A 16,657-nucleotide genomic window follows, 5' to 3' on the forward strand; every position below is an offset into this window, starting at 1 on the left:
TGAAGGAACAACTCCCTAATGCTGCACCAAGATGACATCTCCCATCTACTGTCCCATTGACTCCAGTTCCATTGAAAACTTTCAGAGCAATAGGAAGGAATTCATGCAATTGTACAAGCATTGCTGCTTCCTGTTGTAGTGATCTTTGATATTCAGTTTTAAATTACTAAAGTTACTATTTTGTTTAGCTCGTAATCCAGTATATTCCCACATTTTGTCCATCATTCAAGACTGTCTACCATTAAGGAGCAAAGTAGATTTCTTAATGTCCACCATTTCTATCAGAATGAACACACCAATGCATGGTTCATCAAGGTGTCTGCTACTCGCTGGTTTAGGATAAGACTTGACGTGTTTGGAGTAGCATTCCTCACGCTAGAATTGTTTCTGTACCTTTGGCTGATGGTAAGGAAGTTATCTTGCAGCTGGTGCTTAATGTTCCATATTGTATAGTTCTTGATCCAGTATTAGTAGGAATATCATTAGTGTGTTACAATATACTGTCCGTACAAGTGCTGAAGTAGAAGATCTTGTAAGAATTTTCACTGTTTGCATTATAGAATAATTGTGTGCGTGCTAGATGGTATCAGTTGAGAGAGTCATGGCTTATGGTCAATTAGAAAGTGAAGCAGAACTGGAAACTATTCCACATGACAAGCTCCTCCTCTTCAATGGCCTGACAAAGGAGTGATTGAACTTCATAACACTAAATTTAAATATGCCATTGATTATCCCTGTGTTGAATGAAGTCAATATCTTTTAGAATTGAATCATGTGAAAAGGTTGATAACTAATTACTATTCACCAGTAAGGCAGCATAGCCACATCGGTTTAGTAGTGTTGAGGTAGTTATGCTCTGCGGCCTCTCTTCGTGAGACCTGGACAGTCCCTCTGCATGTTACTAGCTCAGCCCAGGAGGGTCTGCCTGCACAAGACTCAAGTGCCTGATGAGTGGTGCACCAGTGCTGGTTCACTGGGTGGCAATAGCTGTGTTTTTCACAGCTGTTGTAGGCCTTGCTTTGCTATATGCTAGCACATCATTGACACAAGCAAAGAGACAGTACAGTAAGAATGCCTTGTTATTGATTACCTATGAAACAGTTTCATCATTATGTATTAAGCTGCCATTGTAAGCTCCTCACAGAGCACATACCACTTTGATAGTTAAGACTGAAGGTTAATTGATGAATTCATACCCTTCAATAATAATATGATTTTTTCATTATTGAAGGAAGGGCTCACAAAATTAGAAGGAAGATTCCCTGTCTATGCTCTCACTCTCAGGCTACTACCATTCTACAACTGTCACAATTTCTTAAAGAAGCCAGAATGCACATTTAATGACAAATAAGCTATTTGCAACATTGCAAACTACCTGAATAGCAAATATGTTACCTAATAATTGAGTTGGGGTTAGAGCTTTTCAAGATGGGGCTTATTTATACTAACTACTGTATATCCGCTGAAAGCTATATTGTTATTGTTATTGGTATGCACTTGTCAATTTCATGCCCCACCCCCGTACAGGGGATTTGACAAATCATGGTGTCAAATACCCTACTACTGGGGCAATATCAGCTGTCAAATCCCCACTATGTCTCCACCCCCTAGTAGGAGATTTGACAACACCTCAAGGATAAGTGCATATTTCATGCATGCGACTAGTAATTAACCTGGTATATACCTGTAGCTAGTAAATTATAGCGAGTGCAATTTTATTGTTTAGAAATGCAACTATCAAAAATCAGTCAGTACTGTCAATTGCCCCAGGGGTGGGGACAAGAAGCAATGTCAAATCCCCACTTGGGGTGTGGGGATGCCCGGGGGTGGGGCATGAAATTGACAAGTGCATTATTAGCACTTTACAGTGACCAGCACTGAAGGTCTGACAGCAACATGTATGTCGGTGCAGTAACACAAGAACCATCACACACATGCATAATTGGAACAAATCAGATTGTTCTAGAACACGAATGAGTTGTGCTACCACTGGCACATGAATTGCTGTATTGGGTTGAATGGACTTACCGTGCGCATGTTATGCAACACATCACCTGTGGAATAATTGACATCTTTTTATGAAGATCATGTAGTTCTATTACAGGGGCGGTTTTAGGGGGGTTCTGGAGTTTCCAGAAATCCCTTTGGGGCTGGGCTTACTTCAGAACAGCTGTCCAGCCCTTAGGCAACTGGTATTATACTAATTCTTCCTTAACTACAACGGGACATAGACTAACACACGAATCATACTCACCAATGCTCATCTGCTAACTGATATACTTTTGCAGTAAAACTCAAGGATCACAAGAGCATACAGGCCTAGCCTTCTCACAGGGATAGCACTTAATAATATAAGAACTTAAGATAGAGATACTCAAATAGAACAGTCATCTACTCTAATAGAACATTTAGTTGAAACATTAAACAATATGCTAGTTCCACAATTTATTTGTTTTTAGGATGTAATTTATCCAAACCTATCTGCAATTAGAGATGTATCTTTACAAATTTATGTGCCTTTCATTTATTGTTATCTACTTGTACAGTACTTAATAACTCACTGAAGAGAATACTGTATATTGATGTATGCATGCACCACTGAAATTGTTCTCAAATTCAATCAAAATTCAGTTTTCCTGTGAGGCATATTTGCCCTAATATTGTGATTTGTGCACTAAGGTACAGTTAATGATTCTTAGATACTTCCTGAATGTTATGACTTTTGCCCCCCCCTTCCCCAACTTGGCTAAGTACTGTTCTGTCAAAACATGACATATTAAATGCTAGTGAGCATCAGTAGATCAGAAACTCTGAGATTTTAAACAGTAAGTTTCATTAAATTTCAAGCATTGTAAAATTAAAACCTTGTCAGCGTCTGGAGGCTGCGCCCCCAGACCCCCACATCTGAGTCCTACTACCACTGGAAACCACCCTTCTAAAAATTCTAGATCCGCCCCTGGTCTATGCCTATTATTTGTATTCCATCAATTTCAACACACTCCTTCTGGTTCTGTTAATCTGTCAACAATAAAGACTTGCCAGCTCCAGTATACCATACACACAACTTGTCAGTCTTATGTACTAGCATATACGGATATGCACACTGTCATTCTGCTTTAAAACTGGCCAATCTCACTCTCAATCTAACAATGGCACTTTCACAACCTTGGTTCCAGTCAAATGATTCAAATGATATGCCTTCTGCCTGGATGAGCTAGTGTATAGTGCTGCAATCGGTGCAAAGTCTACAATGTAGCATCTGTAGCTGATGCATGGTGTCACCCTATGCAGTTGTAGATATAATGTTTATTTGCCTACTATATACTCTTTCACCTTTAAAATCTCTTTGTTGTCTTCAAGCTATGTGTTATACTAACGCTTCTCCTTAAAACAATGCATAAAGCATTTTGTTTTGTCAGTTAATCCATTGGCGCTAGAGTAAATCTCCAGCACACAAGCTACGCAGAAATGTTTCCACATGGAAGCATACTGGGCATGCTAGCTTACTCTGTGATCCAGAATTTTCTGCCACCAATGTAGTAAGTTACATCAATTCAATTACCAGCTAAGTTTAATACATTATACAAATATTCATGCTGGTTACAATGATGTATGCATGTGCTATCAAGTGAGCATCTAAATAGTGCATTACTACATGTGTATGATACACGACCAGTACTGTTCAGTGGAACTGTGAGGTACAACTTGGACCCATTCAATGAACTTGAAGATCACCAACTATGGGATGAGGTTTGATGTGATGGTATAACAATTGTAGCTAATCACTACATTCAGGTACAACTGAATAGCAAGAGCACTATTGAGGAGGAACAAGATCCTTGTGATTGATGAAGCAACTGCAAATGTTGACCTAATGTGAGTTACTAAGATGTTATGAGAAGTGAGAGCTGTATGATGGTGACATGTATTGAGTACAGAACGGATGATATAATTCAGGAGATGATCCGCAAGAAATTCAACCATTGTACTATCCTTACTATTGCTCACCGACTGGAAACAATAATGGACTCTGATAAAGTACTGGTGGGTTAGGATGATAGTGAATAATTGTGTAGATGTTGTTGATTTGTAGGTTTTATCTTCTGGTAAAGTGATAGAGTTTGATGCACCATTCAACCTCCTACAAAAACAACAGTCAGTGTTTCATAGTATGGTAAAGAGAACTGGTCCTGTAGAGTCAGGGAGACTTAGGAGATTGCAACAACAATGAAAAAATTCAAGTATAGACTATAAATACAAAATACAATTTTATTAATACTTTATACAGTGAAACCTCGTTAATAGGGCCACCTATGGGACCCATGATAAGTGGCCCTATTACTGAGGTGGCCCTATTACCGTAAACCTTATTAATGCAGCCATAAAAATGGCCTTATTAATGAGGTTTTCAACAAACCAGCAACTGTAACATCAGTATACAATTGATCTAACTAAACATACTATGTATAGAGTTTATCACAGAGAAAGGTAGGAGCATACGATGTATCAATTATTCCAGCAATACTTGAGACATAATGGCTGGAAAAGCATGAAGTATACTGCCAGAATAATTGGTACCGCTTTCAGTAGTTAAAATGTGCACTTAAGAGCAACAACTTTTGCAGTGATACCTTGACTGCCTGCTCAGCTGGCCTCACTAGTTTTACCAGTTTGGTCCAGTGGTATGTGGCCACTGGCCTTTATAATGAGGTGGCCCTATTAACGAAAATTAAATAAATGTAACATACTGGAAAATACGTTTGGACTTGCTGGACCTGGCCACTATAATGAGGTGGCCTCATTACTGAGGTGGCCACTAAGTGAGGTTTCACTGTAGTTTAAAATGTGATTGTTAATATAAATCTGAAAATCTGCAGTTAAATTGTAATTGTTTGACCCCCTCCTGGCTCTACATTATTTGTACAGCTATATGAGATTTTGTATTATACTTTTTTATTTTTCTCTGTGTATAGACATGTAGGCTGCGGTCCTATAGCAGACCTTATTATGTAGTACGCTCATAACACTTTTTTGTGGCAAATGATTTTCTTTAACCCTTGCATCATCATGAGCATACATACCAGGCTAGCAACATAAACATTCCACGCATGTAGCTATATTTTGCAAAAACAGCAAATACACTTTTCTGTTAGCAGGTTTCACTGTTATTGTTTCCTGCATATCATTCTCTACTGAATTACTATTTCCCTGTATATTGTAACTAGATAGGTAAAGGAAATAATTAAGTTGTAGGACATCAGTTCAGGGGCTTTTTTATGATCAGTGTGCAGATTGTAGCCTGTTGGTTACACATGTCAAGCATACATGTTACAATATAGTCTGGCGCGGCCGCCCCTTCGCAAACAGGAACCTTCCTGTTGCGAAGGGGCGGCCGCGCCAGACTAGTTACAACAGTGGCTAGTTAAACAGCTCATGTGTCACATGCCCCACTATATACATTATAGTTACTTCAATGGTTTAGAAGAATCGGATTTAAAGCTATTGAGTTATAACACCAGCTACGTGTAGTATAAGTTCAAGATCAAGATACTAAATATACAACTTTGAAGTCTTTAGCTATATAGCATGCGCCTTTGAGCTATATTGGGTAGAAATATAGTCCAACATGTTACAGTCAAGTGTTGTGAACACACATGAAGACTACACACATACTACTACCGTGTTTTTCAGGTTTCTTGCGAAAATCAAAGTACAAACACGTGATCTGTAATTCAAAATATCTCGAACTTGCAAGGCATTTAAAGTGAATATTCGCACCTTTTGCCGATCATTGTACACGTTCAAGTATTGCTAGTATGCTGCAAGTTATGTAAGCCTTGCTAGTTCGAAGCACGGATCACGTGTTTGATCACGTTAATGCTTTGATTTTCGCCAGAAACCTGAAAAACACGGTATATGCATAAGCAATTTGTAGAATTGCACGTGCGTGCATGACGTCACCTGCAGAATATCGAATCATTACTACTGTTTGCATGTGCATAAAAGCTGTTCTGCTGGCCGTCGTCTGCATATAGTTGCGTATACAGCGGGCTGGAATGTCGGAGAACCAAGACCACATTGATGAAGGCCTCGCCAAGGACGATTCTATCCCATCACTACATGCACGTATTCTTAGCTATGTGGTGCTGTTTGCAGTGCTTTTCGTGATATTCCACAACTTCTTCCAAAAGTATCTTCTAAATCGGATGCAAATCTTCTTCAGTAAGTTGTCATGCATCTGCATAGCTAGCTGTAATCTGCATGTTTACAATTAACTATAGGCTATAATAGACTAGCTATAAATCGTAGTTATATAATTACGTTTCCCGCAATGGCAGCATTTTCAAGTATATAATGCTTATAGATAGCTGTAGCCAGCCGCTATCAGTACCTGCAAACTGGCATGTAAGGCTATATATATAGTATGTCCATGCGCATATAGCTATATGGCTATTACAGCTAACCAGTATCAGTAATTCTGAGCTGGGTGTTACTATTATATCTAGCTATACCATTGACATTGTACTAAAGGTGCATGCATGGTTTACACTGCATGTAAATTCAAAAATATGAAGTTCATCCTAATGGTATGCTACCTGTGGTCACTTATTATGATGTACATATACTTCAGAATTGATCATAACTGATACTACATATGTATATCATACTAAGTGACTGCAGTATAAATTTACAGTGTACATGTATACTGATGATGTTTCTGGTATATGCTAGGGAAAATAACAAGAAGTCCTTGATTTTGACTGCATGCTATTTCTGATGCCATTATTGAGCCGTTGCTGTTATTGTTTCTGCTGCTGTATATACCCCAATAATGCATTAATGTGCTCTATTTGTCACAGGTTATGTTGGACTCATTGTTATTTACCTAACAATATCATTTGGATATGGTAAATGGTTAGCTCACCCATACATGGTCCAACTGTTTGTGAACATTATAGGATTTCTGTACCCAGCGTACAGCTCGTAAGTAGTTGTATATATATATGTGTGTGTGTGTGTATGTATGTATGTATGTATGTATGTATGTATGTATGTATGTATGTATGTATGTATGTATGTATGTATGTATGTATGTATGTATGTATGTATGTATGTATGTATGTATGTATGTATGTATGTATGTATGTATGTATGTATGTATGTATGTATGTATGTATGTATGTATGTATGTATGTATGTATGTATGTATGTATGTATGTATGTATGTATGTATGTATGTATGTATGTATATATATATATATATATCATGCTTGTCACATATTATAGTATTCAGGTTATTCAGTCAACTAATACAAGCGATGAAGAGAAGTGGCTCATCTACTGGATAATTTTTAGCTTCTTTTGTGTGATAGAAAAGTACCTGTGGTGGATGCTTACGTGGGTACCACTATACTTCTTCTTTAAAGTAAGGCTTTATATGTGTATAAGCGCATGTAAATTAATTACAATCTTTTAACCTTGCAATTCTCAAAGCCCCATATACAAGTAAAATGCAATGTGACATTATTTGTAGCATAAATGAACTGAAGTTAGTTCATATTGTTGAAAATCAATACAAGTGGGATAGTGAAGTCAACATTAAAATTTTAATGGTTACGCTTGCCTTTATGATACCATGAATGAAATTGTAAGTTTTTCAGTGGTATTTTACATTAGGTTTGAGGTATGGTGTATGAGTAGATTAAAGGCTGCATGTTGCAGTGTTATAAACCGGCTGTAACCCGGGTAAGTGAAAACAGTGGACCCAGCTGGACCAAGGACCATATAGGATATTTATGTATACTTCATATGACATTTCCTTGTACTAGCTAACTCTGCAGGTTACGATTGCATCGGGAGATCATTTTTCTGTCACAGTACCAATATTAAAGATATTATAAGCACCTATACTACTCTTCACATTTTCTGCCAAGTAAATTGCTGAAACTTTGGTTTACCAACTCATTCCAGGGAAGTATAGGCTTCTTCCGTGAAGTAGTGGCCCCATGAGCATGAAACCAGTACATTTGACAAGTTCAGTGATTGCAATTGTGGTCAATGACTTGATTATTGCCACATTGCTAGATTCACCACCCATGCATATTGGAATTGTGAAGAACAAGTGCCCAATGAGGGTCACTATCCCATGCATGAGAACAATTAGCCTGCTAAGAAAATTTTGCAAATGAAATGCACATGGTTCTTTGTATGCCATTCTTTAGGTCTGTAACTGAACTAATCATGACTGTCACACTTATCCTTATACAGTTATAGCTCATACAACTGCTGATCAATATAATGTAGTCCACCTAGAAAGCTAGATATTTGTGCATGAAACATCAAAATTTTCAGTCCTGGAATAGCTTAGCTTCTGAGGGGCTGTGCCCCCCCCCCCCCCCCCCCCAAGCTCCATATACCTACCACCCTAGTGCACACCTTCCCCCTTGCCAAACCCTGGATCCATCCTTGGAAATGACATTGTTGTGTTCATGCACATTTCAGGTACAAACCTCATGGGTGTGGTATAATTGATAAACTTTGATGATTACCTGCATTTTTTTTGTTGTATTTAGTGTTGTCTTCTCATTTGGTGTATGATCCCAAGCCAGAACAATGGATGCCTGATGATTTGCAGCCTGCTCAATTTGAACAAACACCATCGTGATTAGCTATGCATAAATGATATGCATACATGTGTGAACAATAATAGCTTAAAAGTTTTATATATATATATATATATATATATATATATATATATATATATAGATCTTCAGAAATCACATGGATTTGTAACTCAAGATGTTTTGTAGTAAAACCTTATTAATGGGGACAAAAAATGGTTTTATTATATTATGAGGTACTAGGTCATGAAGTACCTATTACAAGTAGCCATACTTTACAGGTTTGACTGCATGTATCCAGAACAACAAGCTGCTGTCAGACCTTCAGTGCTGGTCACTGTAAAGCTCTAATAATAATAATAATTTTCCAGACTTGATTTTATGGTGCACTACAAAGTATGCAGGGTAATTAATCAAATTAAGAGTGAAGTTAGTGAGCTTTGGTGTAGAGTCCATGCATCAGTATATTAGCACTAAAGTTAGCTATAATGAAGTAAGAGATTTTCAAGAGGTTATCAAACACAACCTTAAGAAAAGTAACTATATACCTTCTCTATATCAAGTGATAGGTAATTCCAGGTCTAGTAATAATAACTGTCCATTAGCTATGCTGTGATATGCACTAAGAATTTGACTGAACAAACAATCCTGACTTGTGCATGCATACTCCACATTTTATGTATCTACATTATAGCATGCAAGATCGTACATGGATAACTGCTAGTCTCGTTATTTCATTCTTGCATCACAGTTCCAGTATCAGTAATTATGTTAGAAGCAAAATGAAAATAGATGCACTTCATGGCTATAACTGTAACATCCACTATACCGTGGTATATGTAGAACACTATTTGCTGTTCCTCTAAGGTCTATATGCTCTCTATATTGAATTAAACCACATGAATGTTATCCTTTTGTTGCACACATTCCCTGACATGTTTGATAGGAAATGGTTAAGTCCTGATTAATGAGTGGCATGCATGGCATGTACCCTATACAATAATTTGTGTACAGTATGAGTGTGCAGGACTGAGTGTTGCATAGTGTACATGTAAATGTGCGTGTGCGTGTGTGTGCATCACAGTAAACCGTACTCGTGTACACGGAGGCAGTAGTTGAGGTGATTCTTATAGTTGTAGCCTGACTTGGATGTGTAACCACAAACAGGCATGCACGTGCATAATTTAACAGTTATCAACTGTCCTTCTACTAAGCAGGGAAATAAAATGAGGCAATTTCATTAATGGCATGTATAGCGATAGCAAAAGCATACAAGCACAGTACATACTTAATGTAGCTACCTGACTACATAACATGCATGACTATCAGAGTTACACAATACTAAATCTGTATGAGGTTTTGTACACAATGGTAACAATAACTGTCACCTACTGTGCATGTGACTTTATTCAGTTCCTCATACTCAATTGCTCACCAAACTGAACTTGCAGGGAATCACTTGGGCTTGCTAAAATGTTTTCTTAGTTGGCAGAAAGCATATAGGTGAGAACCCCATGATGTAATAAGAATGTAACAATCATGGAGGCAGAGCTGAGCTGATTATTACATCATTCCTGACATGTAACTGAAATTGCTTGTCAAAGTTCGTGGCTAGGTGTCTTATCCAGTAAGACTTACCAGAATAAAAACTCTGCAAATATCAAAACATTCTCATTGTCTAAATGGAAATGGACAAACCTCATGTCTTCAGTGGTGTACCTAAGAGCTGAGTTTGATCCATTGTTGTTCAGTATTATGCATCAGTCAACAGTTCTGTTTTGCAATTGCTGATGACTTTGTTAACAGGGTTTTCAACAGGTACAAGATGACAACAGCCTCCCAACAAGTGGCAAAGCTGATCCAATATTTCTACATACTGCACCTTGGCCCACCACACGGGCTTCACTTAGCTATTCTATAGACCATTTTACACACAACATTACTAAAAGTCCACTGAAACTACTAATTATAACCTTTGGCCACAGGGTATTCCCAGGCAGTCAAGTACTGACCCTGCCCAATGCTGTTTGACTTCAGTGATCAGATGAGAATTGGTGCTTTCAACATGGTAGACTTAGCTATTATACAGACTATTTATACACTACTACAGACTGGAGAAGCAGCAACATTTAATTGTTACGAATCATACTTTATGGAATTAAATTGCAAGTTGTTGTAAAGTGTTTGCACCTCAAATCAATCAAAAGCCTAAGCTACTCACTGGCTCCTACGACCATACCATGTGCTGAAAGCACCAGTTCTCATCTGATCACTAAAGTCAGTGGTGGATCCAAGGAGGGGGAGCACAGGAGGCACATCCCCCCCCCCCCCCCATCCCTTTCAAAAAAGATTACATACAAGATCGAGATACTCTAATAGAGCAGTCACTCTAATAAAGCAGTCACAGTGTTCATGAGGCAGTGTAGTTTAACTATGAAGCTATGAATAAGGATCTTTATATACTTTATAGTAAGTACATTTGATAAAGGGCAGCCATTATTGCTGTGACCTTTTTTTTTTTTTTTGTTCTTCAACTTTTCAGCAAAGTGCACCCCCCCTTTCCAAACTCTGGATCCGCCCCTGAAAGTTAAGCAGCGTTGGGCAGAGTTAGTACTTGGATGAGTGACCGCCTGAGAATATACCGGAGTCTCTTTTATATGCATGTATATACAACACAGAGTTACCCTGTGTTGTATATACATAGAAAAGAGACTAAACCATTGATGCCAACGACTAGCTAAGACATTTGATACAAGATAGTGCTGCATATATAAATATTACTACAGTATTAGTAGTAGTAAAGCACCTGTATTTCTCATGCTGCATCAAGGCATCTTACAGCCAATAAGTAATAGATGTTCCAAGATAACTGGTGTAGTCATTCGAAACATATAGACAGTTGGTATATAAAAATGTTGATATACATTCACATGACAACACCATAGAGGACTTTTCAAACATACTAACAGAACACACACATCATAGCTTTAGCTAGGTGTACAATCAACGTCACCATCTTTACTTGCTCTTGCTTTACTGTAAGCCTCATTGAGGGTACTCTCCAATTGCAGGATGACAGACGGTTTCTTATACTATGGGAAAATCATATCATAAACAACTGCATCATTTAGCATGACTCAAGTTATAGTGGTATAAACTGTTTGTGATACGAACTGGAAAGATGCTATATTTTCATCACTTAAATATAGTGGAACTTTCTATTCCAAACATTATAATACTAGTATCAGGATAATAATTATAGGAAAGTCACTCAATTGCCCTAATTATCCATGTTTCTTGATTGTATGTGCATACTTTAACAAATTAGTGAGGTGTCCTAATTTCCGGGGTCCAATACAAAAGGGACCATGGACAAGTGTCCTGATTATCAAGGTGCCTTTGCATCGGGGTATGGAAACCATGATCAAGTGTCCAACATGTCTTAATGATCAATCAGGGAAACTTATTTGATAAAATTCCACTGTACTCCATTAAATGTACAGAAAACAATATCATGATATAATTATACTCATGCTTACACAGTGAATGTAGACCACACAAACTTGACGGTACACACAAAAACATACAGTGATAATTAGGGTATTACTGGCATGTGCTATCGACAGTGACTTCCGTTCCAACGGCAGTTGACAACGCTGCATGTCGGGTATGGTAAACTTCTTGTAGTATCTATAACAGAAAATTGTATGTGCTTGTGTAGAACAGTGTCTAACATACTTTTTGTTAACTGTTCTGACAGTAATTCCAGCTGAATCATCGTCAACTGTGACTAAGTAATTATCAATTGGGTAAGGCAAGTTGCGGATTCTCCACTGAAAATCTGCAGCCGTGTCTTTACGACCAAACAAGGGCTGTAGAAGAAAAGTTTTAATCCAACTTGTAGCCCATGCAAACTTGTTTACTTATTTCTCATCCCTGCCACTAACACTCAGATTTTATTATTAATCCAAGCAATTACATCATTGGCAAGTGCATACACTTTCAGTCTTGAGAAAGACTAGCCAACATTTACAGTACACAAAGCATTGCTCCTACTCTAAAGCTTTGGGAACAATGGTGCAATGAAATAGTAATGACCTACTGCCCAAGTGTGAATCACTTGAAATCCATGAGTGAGAAACAAGTTATCAAATTTGACTGGTCTTACACATACATTTGACAAACTCTCTGACAGTAAATCAGTCGGTGCTCGTGGTGCAGCTGACTGACCAACTTCATATTCCCACTTGTCTGATCTCCCAAGGTCTGACCGCTGGTGCCATTTTCTTACTAGAATTAGAATAGAAGGTTGCAATTGGTTTGAATGAACAAAATTATTTTGTCCAGCTTAAACACAACTTTCTGTACCACAAAACAAGTTTTAATTCCTCAACATGCTACAGTGGAACCTGTCTAAGACAGTCACCTTTGGGCCAATATTTTTTTACCTTAATAGGCAGGTGGCAGGTGAATGAGTGTATAAATAGCTCATCTGGGGAATTTATAGGTGGCCTTTTTAGAGAGGTAGCCTTTCTAAACAGGTGGTCACTAAGACAGGTTCCACTATATATATATATATATATTTGACAAACTCAAACCATGAGGGGCAATAGTCCTGTAGAACCATCTTTGACGGGAATCAAAATCAAATCAAGCAATCAAGAGATTCGTTTGTAGTGAATCAAGCAATCAAGAAGGTGCCTTAGTAACATTAGGCAGTAGTGATGTGCGATATGTGATATATATCGTGATAAAATTTTCTATATCGTGATGTGATATAGAATCTTTGTATTGTGATATAAGCCTAGGTATAGATTTAGCTATACTTAGAGAAAAATGTACCCAAGATGTCATTGTACACGGTACTTTCTTTGATAAAATAGCTTGCAATGTCGTATGCTAGTCATGTACCATATTGTATTGTACTTCTAGTACATCAGTGCTACAAGTGCTACAAGTGCTACAAGTGTCATCAGTGTAAATAGACTAGCTGAGTGATGAGTTTGTATATCATGATATATAATTGTATTGTGATGTGATATATTGTGCAATAATCATGATAGGAAAATATCCATGATCGCACATCACTATTAGGCAGTCAAGTGATCAAGGCCTGAAAGTAAGGTATTTTAGTTGATTAAACTGAAACATCTTGATCCCAGTCGCAGGTGGTTCCCATTGAACCAATTATTTGACAAACTCCTATATGGAAGAACGGCTATGCCGAATATAGGAGTTTAAAACCAAATTCAAATTCAAAATTCAAATATTTGGATCACATGATAGCATTGCGTTACCTAGCAACAGTCCTGATTCCAAGTCATATTCTTCGCACATCTCTGTGCCATCCGAGAAAAGGAAGTGAATTTTTCTTCTTTCTGTACGTAATGAGACGGGCGATTACGTACATGCATGTGTACCAATATGTTAGAATACAAAATGAAGCACACAAAGTAACACAAATCTCTAACCATCCTGGATAAGAAAAGTCTTCTTCGCTGCTTTTAGTTTACTAAACCACTCGCTGGCAGCCTTATTAAGACTCATTTTCTCTTCCACATCTCCGTAAACTATCGCTATACTGTGAGGGTGTGTCTGCGCGAGGTCCACGCGGTGTGTCAGTGTTGTTGTGTATGCTTTGTGCCAAACAGCTGAGCGTTGTGACTATTAGAGCTATCAGGGTAATCACTGGGGTTGTATTACTAGTGTGTGTCGTTTAATGTGTAACAATGCAGGTTCAGATTAAAGCCACACTCATGTCAGTGCCAAAGAAAGCTAAAACCAGCTACCCTCCTCTGAGACTAGTCAGTTTCACAAATAAGGAGGGGACATATAAACTAGGGGTGCATTGTTCATCCACAAACAATGTTGTGGATGTGTGTGCAGTGGATGACACCATCCCTGGAGACATGAAGTCCTTCCTTGAAGCTGGCCAATCAGCCATGGAAGCAGCTAACAGGTTAGTAGCCAAATACTGCATATTGCAAAAAGCGGAGTTAATAGCAAATAATAAAAATTTGGAAGTACATCTACACAAATGTAATTATTAGGCTTTCTACCTGTAAAAAAAATTACTGAAACTAAAAGCTTAATTAGGCCTACCGGTATGATATTGAAGTTTATTTTAATTTTATATTTTTGCACACAGAGCATTTCAGAGCTCCAACACATCCACAGGACCTCATGTACTCACACCAGACCAGTACACTCTTAAGGCTCCCATCACTAACCCAGAGAAGGTCCTGTGTATTGGGATGAATTATGTGGACCACTGCACTGAGCAGAATCTACCTGTACCTGTTGAACCAATCATTTTCAACAAGTTCAGTTCAGCTATTACAGACCCTTATGGGCCTGTGGTGAAGCCTGATGAGACTGATGTGAGTTGTTATGTGGTACTGCAATATCTCATGTCCTTATTGTATCTACTAGCAATTGGATTATGAAGTAGAGCTTTGTATTGTTATTGGCAAGGAAGGAAAGAAGGTTAAGGTACAAAATTATTTGTGTGTGTTGTGTACGTGTGTGTCTTTGTCCAATGTTGCCAACCCTCCATTGTGTACATGGTAACACACCACTAGTGGCAGCACCCCTGTCCTGACCATGTAGTCAGGATCACATTTGCACTGTTCAATGTTAGCATTGCACTTGTTATATACAATACATGATACTGTTATAGGAAATTTGAGCACTGCTTTTGATCTACATAACAGGCAGGCTTACAATTTGTCCATTTATAAGGCACAGCAAGTGACTGTTTTCAAAAAGTTAAATGGCATTGTGTACTGTTGTTGTGTGTAGGAAGAAGATGCAATGACATATGTTGCTGGTTACACAGTCGCTCATGATGTTAGTGCTAGGGATTGGCAACTACATAAAAATGGTGGCCAGTGGTTGTTAGGGAAGACGTTTGATACATTCTGTCCACTGGGACCAGCCATAGTAACGCCAAGTGCACTATCAGGTTAGACCTGGATACACAGCACATGCGGTTAACGTTTAAACACCACAGACCCTCATAATCTTGCAATTCGTTGCAAACTGAACGGAGAAGTGGTCCAGGACTCTAACACAAACCAGCTAGTCCACAAGACTGAAGCACTAGTAGCCTTCATATCAAGGTGAGTATATCTATACCATATAAGGTGAGAAATGTATTCAACCATTTCTATCCATAAAAGTAGCAGCTTAACGTTACGCACAGTTTGGTGTCCTTGAAGATTTTACTAAAGCCGAATATTATTGTCCCTTGAAAATTCCTGTGATACCATACTACTGCACATTGTACAGGTTTGTAACCATCAGACCAGGAGATGTTATACTGACTGGCACTCCTCCTGGAGTTGGGTGCTTCAGGAAACCTCCATTGTGGCTGAAGGTGGGACACGTGTGTATTGTGTTGTGTGTTATAATTGTTAGTAGAAAGGAGATGTCGTCGAATGTGAGGTAGCAGAGATCGGGTCAGTTAGAAATGAGATACAATAAGAAGAGCTTGGCAGACATTTTAGGTGTAGTACTCTTCAAGTAGAATGAACTACTTTTGCACATACTTCCTTGTTAGTTCTGTAACGAATTGAAATGGGACATCTTTAAAGATACCATAATTATAATAGATACGAATAATATCCCAACACTACAATGTGTAAATGCGTGTGCCTTTATTTGTGACCGGATTTGCGAAAGGTACCTTTTCACACACCAAAGCAGACCCATTTTTGAACTTCGAAGCTTCATAATGTTTTTATCATTTCATATAATTGCCTGAAATTGTCTGTGAGTGTAGCTAAACAATCTGGATGCAGTTTGAAACTAAGAGCAAGTCAATCAGTATAAGGAGTGAAGTGTTACATCATTTTGTTTGGTGGCATGCAATGTGTGAAATATAGTAACCCCACTAGCTTGCATTAGCAGCTACATGGATATCCAAACAGCCAGCACATTCACAATGTAAGTTTACAACCTACATTAATAATACTTAAACTCACCACTGAACAAATGTCATCCTCTGTATAACAGTAAGATCAAGCAGTCTTAAC

At 38.1% G+C, this 16,657-nt stretch overlaps 3 protein-coding genes across 3 annotated transcripts; 2 read left to right on the top strand and 1 right to left on the bottom strand.

The window, feature by feature from the left end:
* Nucleotides 1–947: 947 nt before the first annotated feature.
* LOC136236893 (ATP-binding cassette sub-family C member 4-like) lies at nucleotides 948–8,813 on the top strand. Its single transcript, XM_066027123.1, has 7 exons — nucleotides 948–1,065; nucleotides 3,810–3,876; nucleotides 3,939–4,044; nucleotides 4,094–4,241; nucleotides 6,861–6,984; nucleotides 7,288–7,426; nucleotides 8,574–8,813. Exons 1-4 carry the CDS (start codon nucleotides 948–950, stop codon nucleotides 4,229–4,231), a joined length of 429 nt encoding a protein of 142 aa, XP_065883195.1. The 3' UTR covers nucleotides 4,232–4,241; nucleotides 6,861–6,984; nucleotides 7,288–7,426; nucleotides 8,574–8,813.
* Nucleotides 8,814–11,499: 2,686 nt separating this feature from the next.
* LOC136268980 (protein DPCD-like) lies at nucleotides 11,500–14,251 on the bottom strand. The gene is made up of 6 exons (XM_066064450.1): nucleotides 14,093–14,251; nucleotides 13,919–13,999; nucleotides 12,796–12,911; nucleotides 12,360–12,493; nucleotides 12,209–12,311; nucleotides 11,500–11,713 (listed from the first exon to the last, which is right to left on the bottom strand). Exons 1-6 carry the CDS (start codon nucleotides 14,166–14,168, stop codon nucleotides 11,609–11,611), a joined length of 615 nt encoding a protein of 204 aa, XP_065920522.1. The 5' UTR covers nucleotides 14,169–14,251; the 3' UTR covers nucleotides 11,500–11,608.
* On the top strand, nucleotides 14,157–16,235 carry LOC136268979 (fumarylacetoacetate hydrolase domain-containing protein 2-like). Its single transcript, XM_066064449.1, has 8 exons — nucleotides 14,157–14,302; nucleotides 14,357–14,580; nucleotides 14,770–15,001; nucleotides 15,054–15,113; nucleotides 15,423–15,585; nucleotides 15,634–15,742; nucleotides 15,912–15,999; nucleotides 16,044–16,235. The coding sequence occupies exons 1-8, from the start codon at nucleotides 14,255–14,257 to the stop codon at nucleotides 16,104–16,106; spliced, it is 987 nt and encodes a 328-aa protein (XP_065920521.1). The 5' UTR covers nucleotides 14,157–14,254; the 3' UTR covers nucleotides 16,107–16,235.
* The last annotated feature ends 422 nt before the right edge of the window (nucleotides 16,236–16,657 follow it).

This window comes from Dysidea avara, chromosome 10 (genome assembly GCF_963678975.1).
Source record: "Dysidea avara chromosome 10, odDysAvar1.4, whole genome shotgun sequence".
Classification (NCBI taxonomy): domain Eukaryota; kingdom Metazoa; phylum Porifera; class Demospongiae; order Dictyoceratida; family Dysideidae; genus Dysidea; species Dysidea avara.

What these genes read in the sequence shown, in the direction of transcription:
- LOC136236893 (XM_066027123.1), top strand. Translation starts at nt 948, where the DNA reads ATGAGTGGTGCACCAGTGCTGGTTCACTGGGTGGCAATAGCTGTGTTT. An exon ending in ACAAGCAAAGAGACAGTACA is followed by an intron (nt 1,066 to 3,809) that starts GTAAGAATGCCT and finishes ACAACTGAATAG; the next exon opens with CAAGAGCACTATTGAGGAGG. An exon ending in TGGACTCTGATAAAGTACTG is followed by an intron (nt 4,045 to 4,093) that starts GTGGGTTAGGAT and finishes GTTGATTTGTAG; the next exon opens with GTTTTATCTTCTGGTAAAGT.
- LOC136268980 (XM_066064450.1), bottom strand. Translation starts at nt 14,168, where the DNA reads ATGAGTCTTAATAAGGCTGCCAGCGAGTGGTTTAGTAAACTAAAAGCA. An exon ending in GACTTTTCTTATCCAGGATG is followed by an intron (nt 14,000 to 14,092) that starts GTTAGAGATTTG and finishes CATTACGTACAG; the next exon opens with AAAGAAGAAAAATTCACTTC. An exon ending in GGAATCAGGACTGTTGCTAG is followed by an intron (nt 12,912 to 13,918) that starts GTAACGCAATGC and finishes TTCTAATTCTAG; the next exon opens with TAAGAAAATGGCACCAGCGG.
- LOC136268979 (XM_066064449.1), top strand. Translation starts at nt 14,255, where the DNA reads ATGCTTTGTGCCAAACAGCTGAGCGTTGTGACTATTAGAGCTATCAGG. An exon ending in CTAGTAGCCTTCATATCAAG is followed by an intron (nt 15,743 to 15,911) that starts GTGAGTATATCT and finishes CACATTGTACAG; the next exon opens with GTTTGTAACCATCAGACCAG. An exon ending in AACCTCCATTGTGGCTGAAG is followed by an intron (nt 16,000 to 16,043) that starts GTGGGACACGTG and finishes AATTGTTAGTAG; the next exon opens with AAAGGAGATGTCGTCGAATG.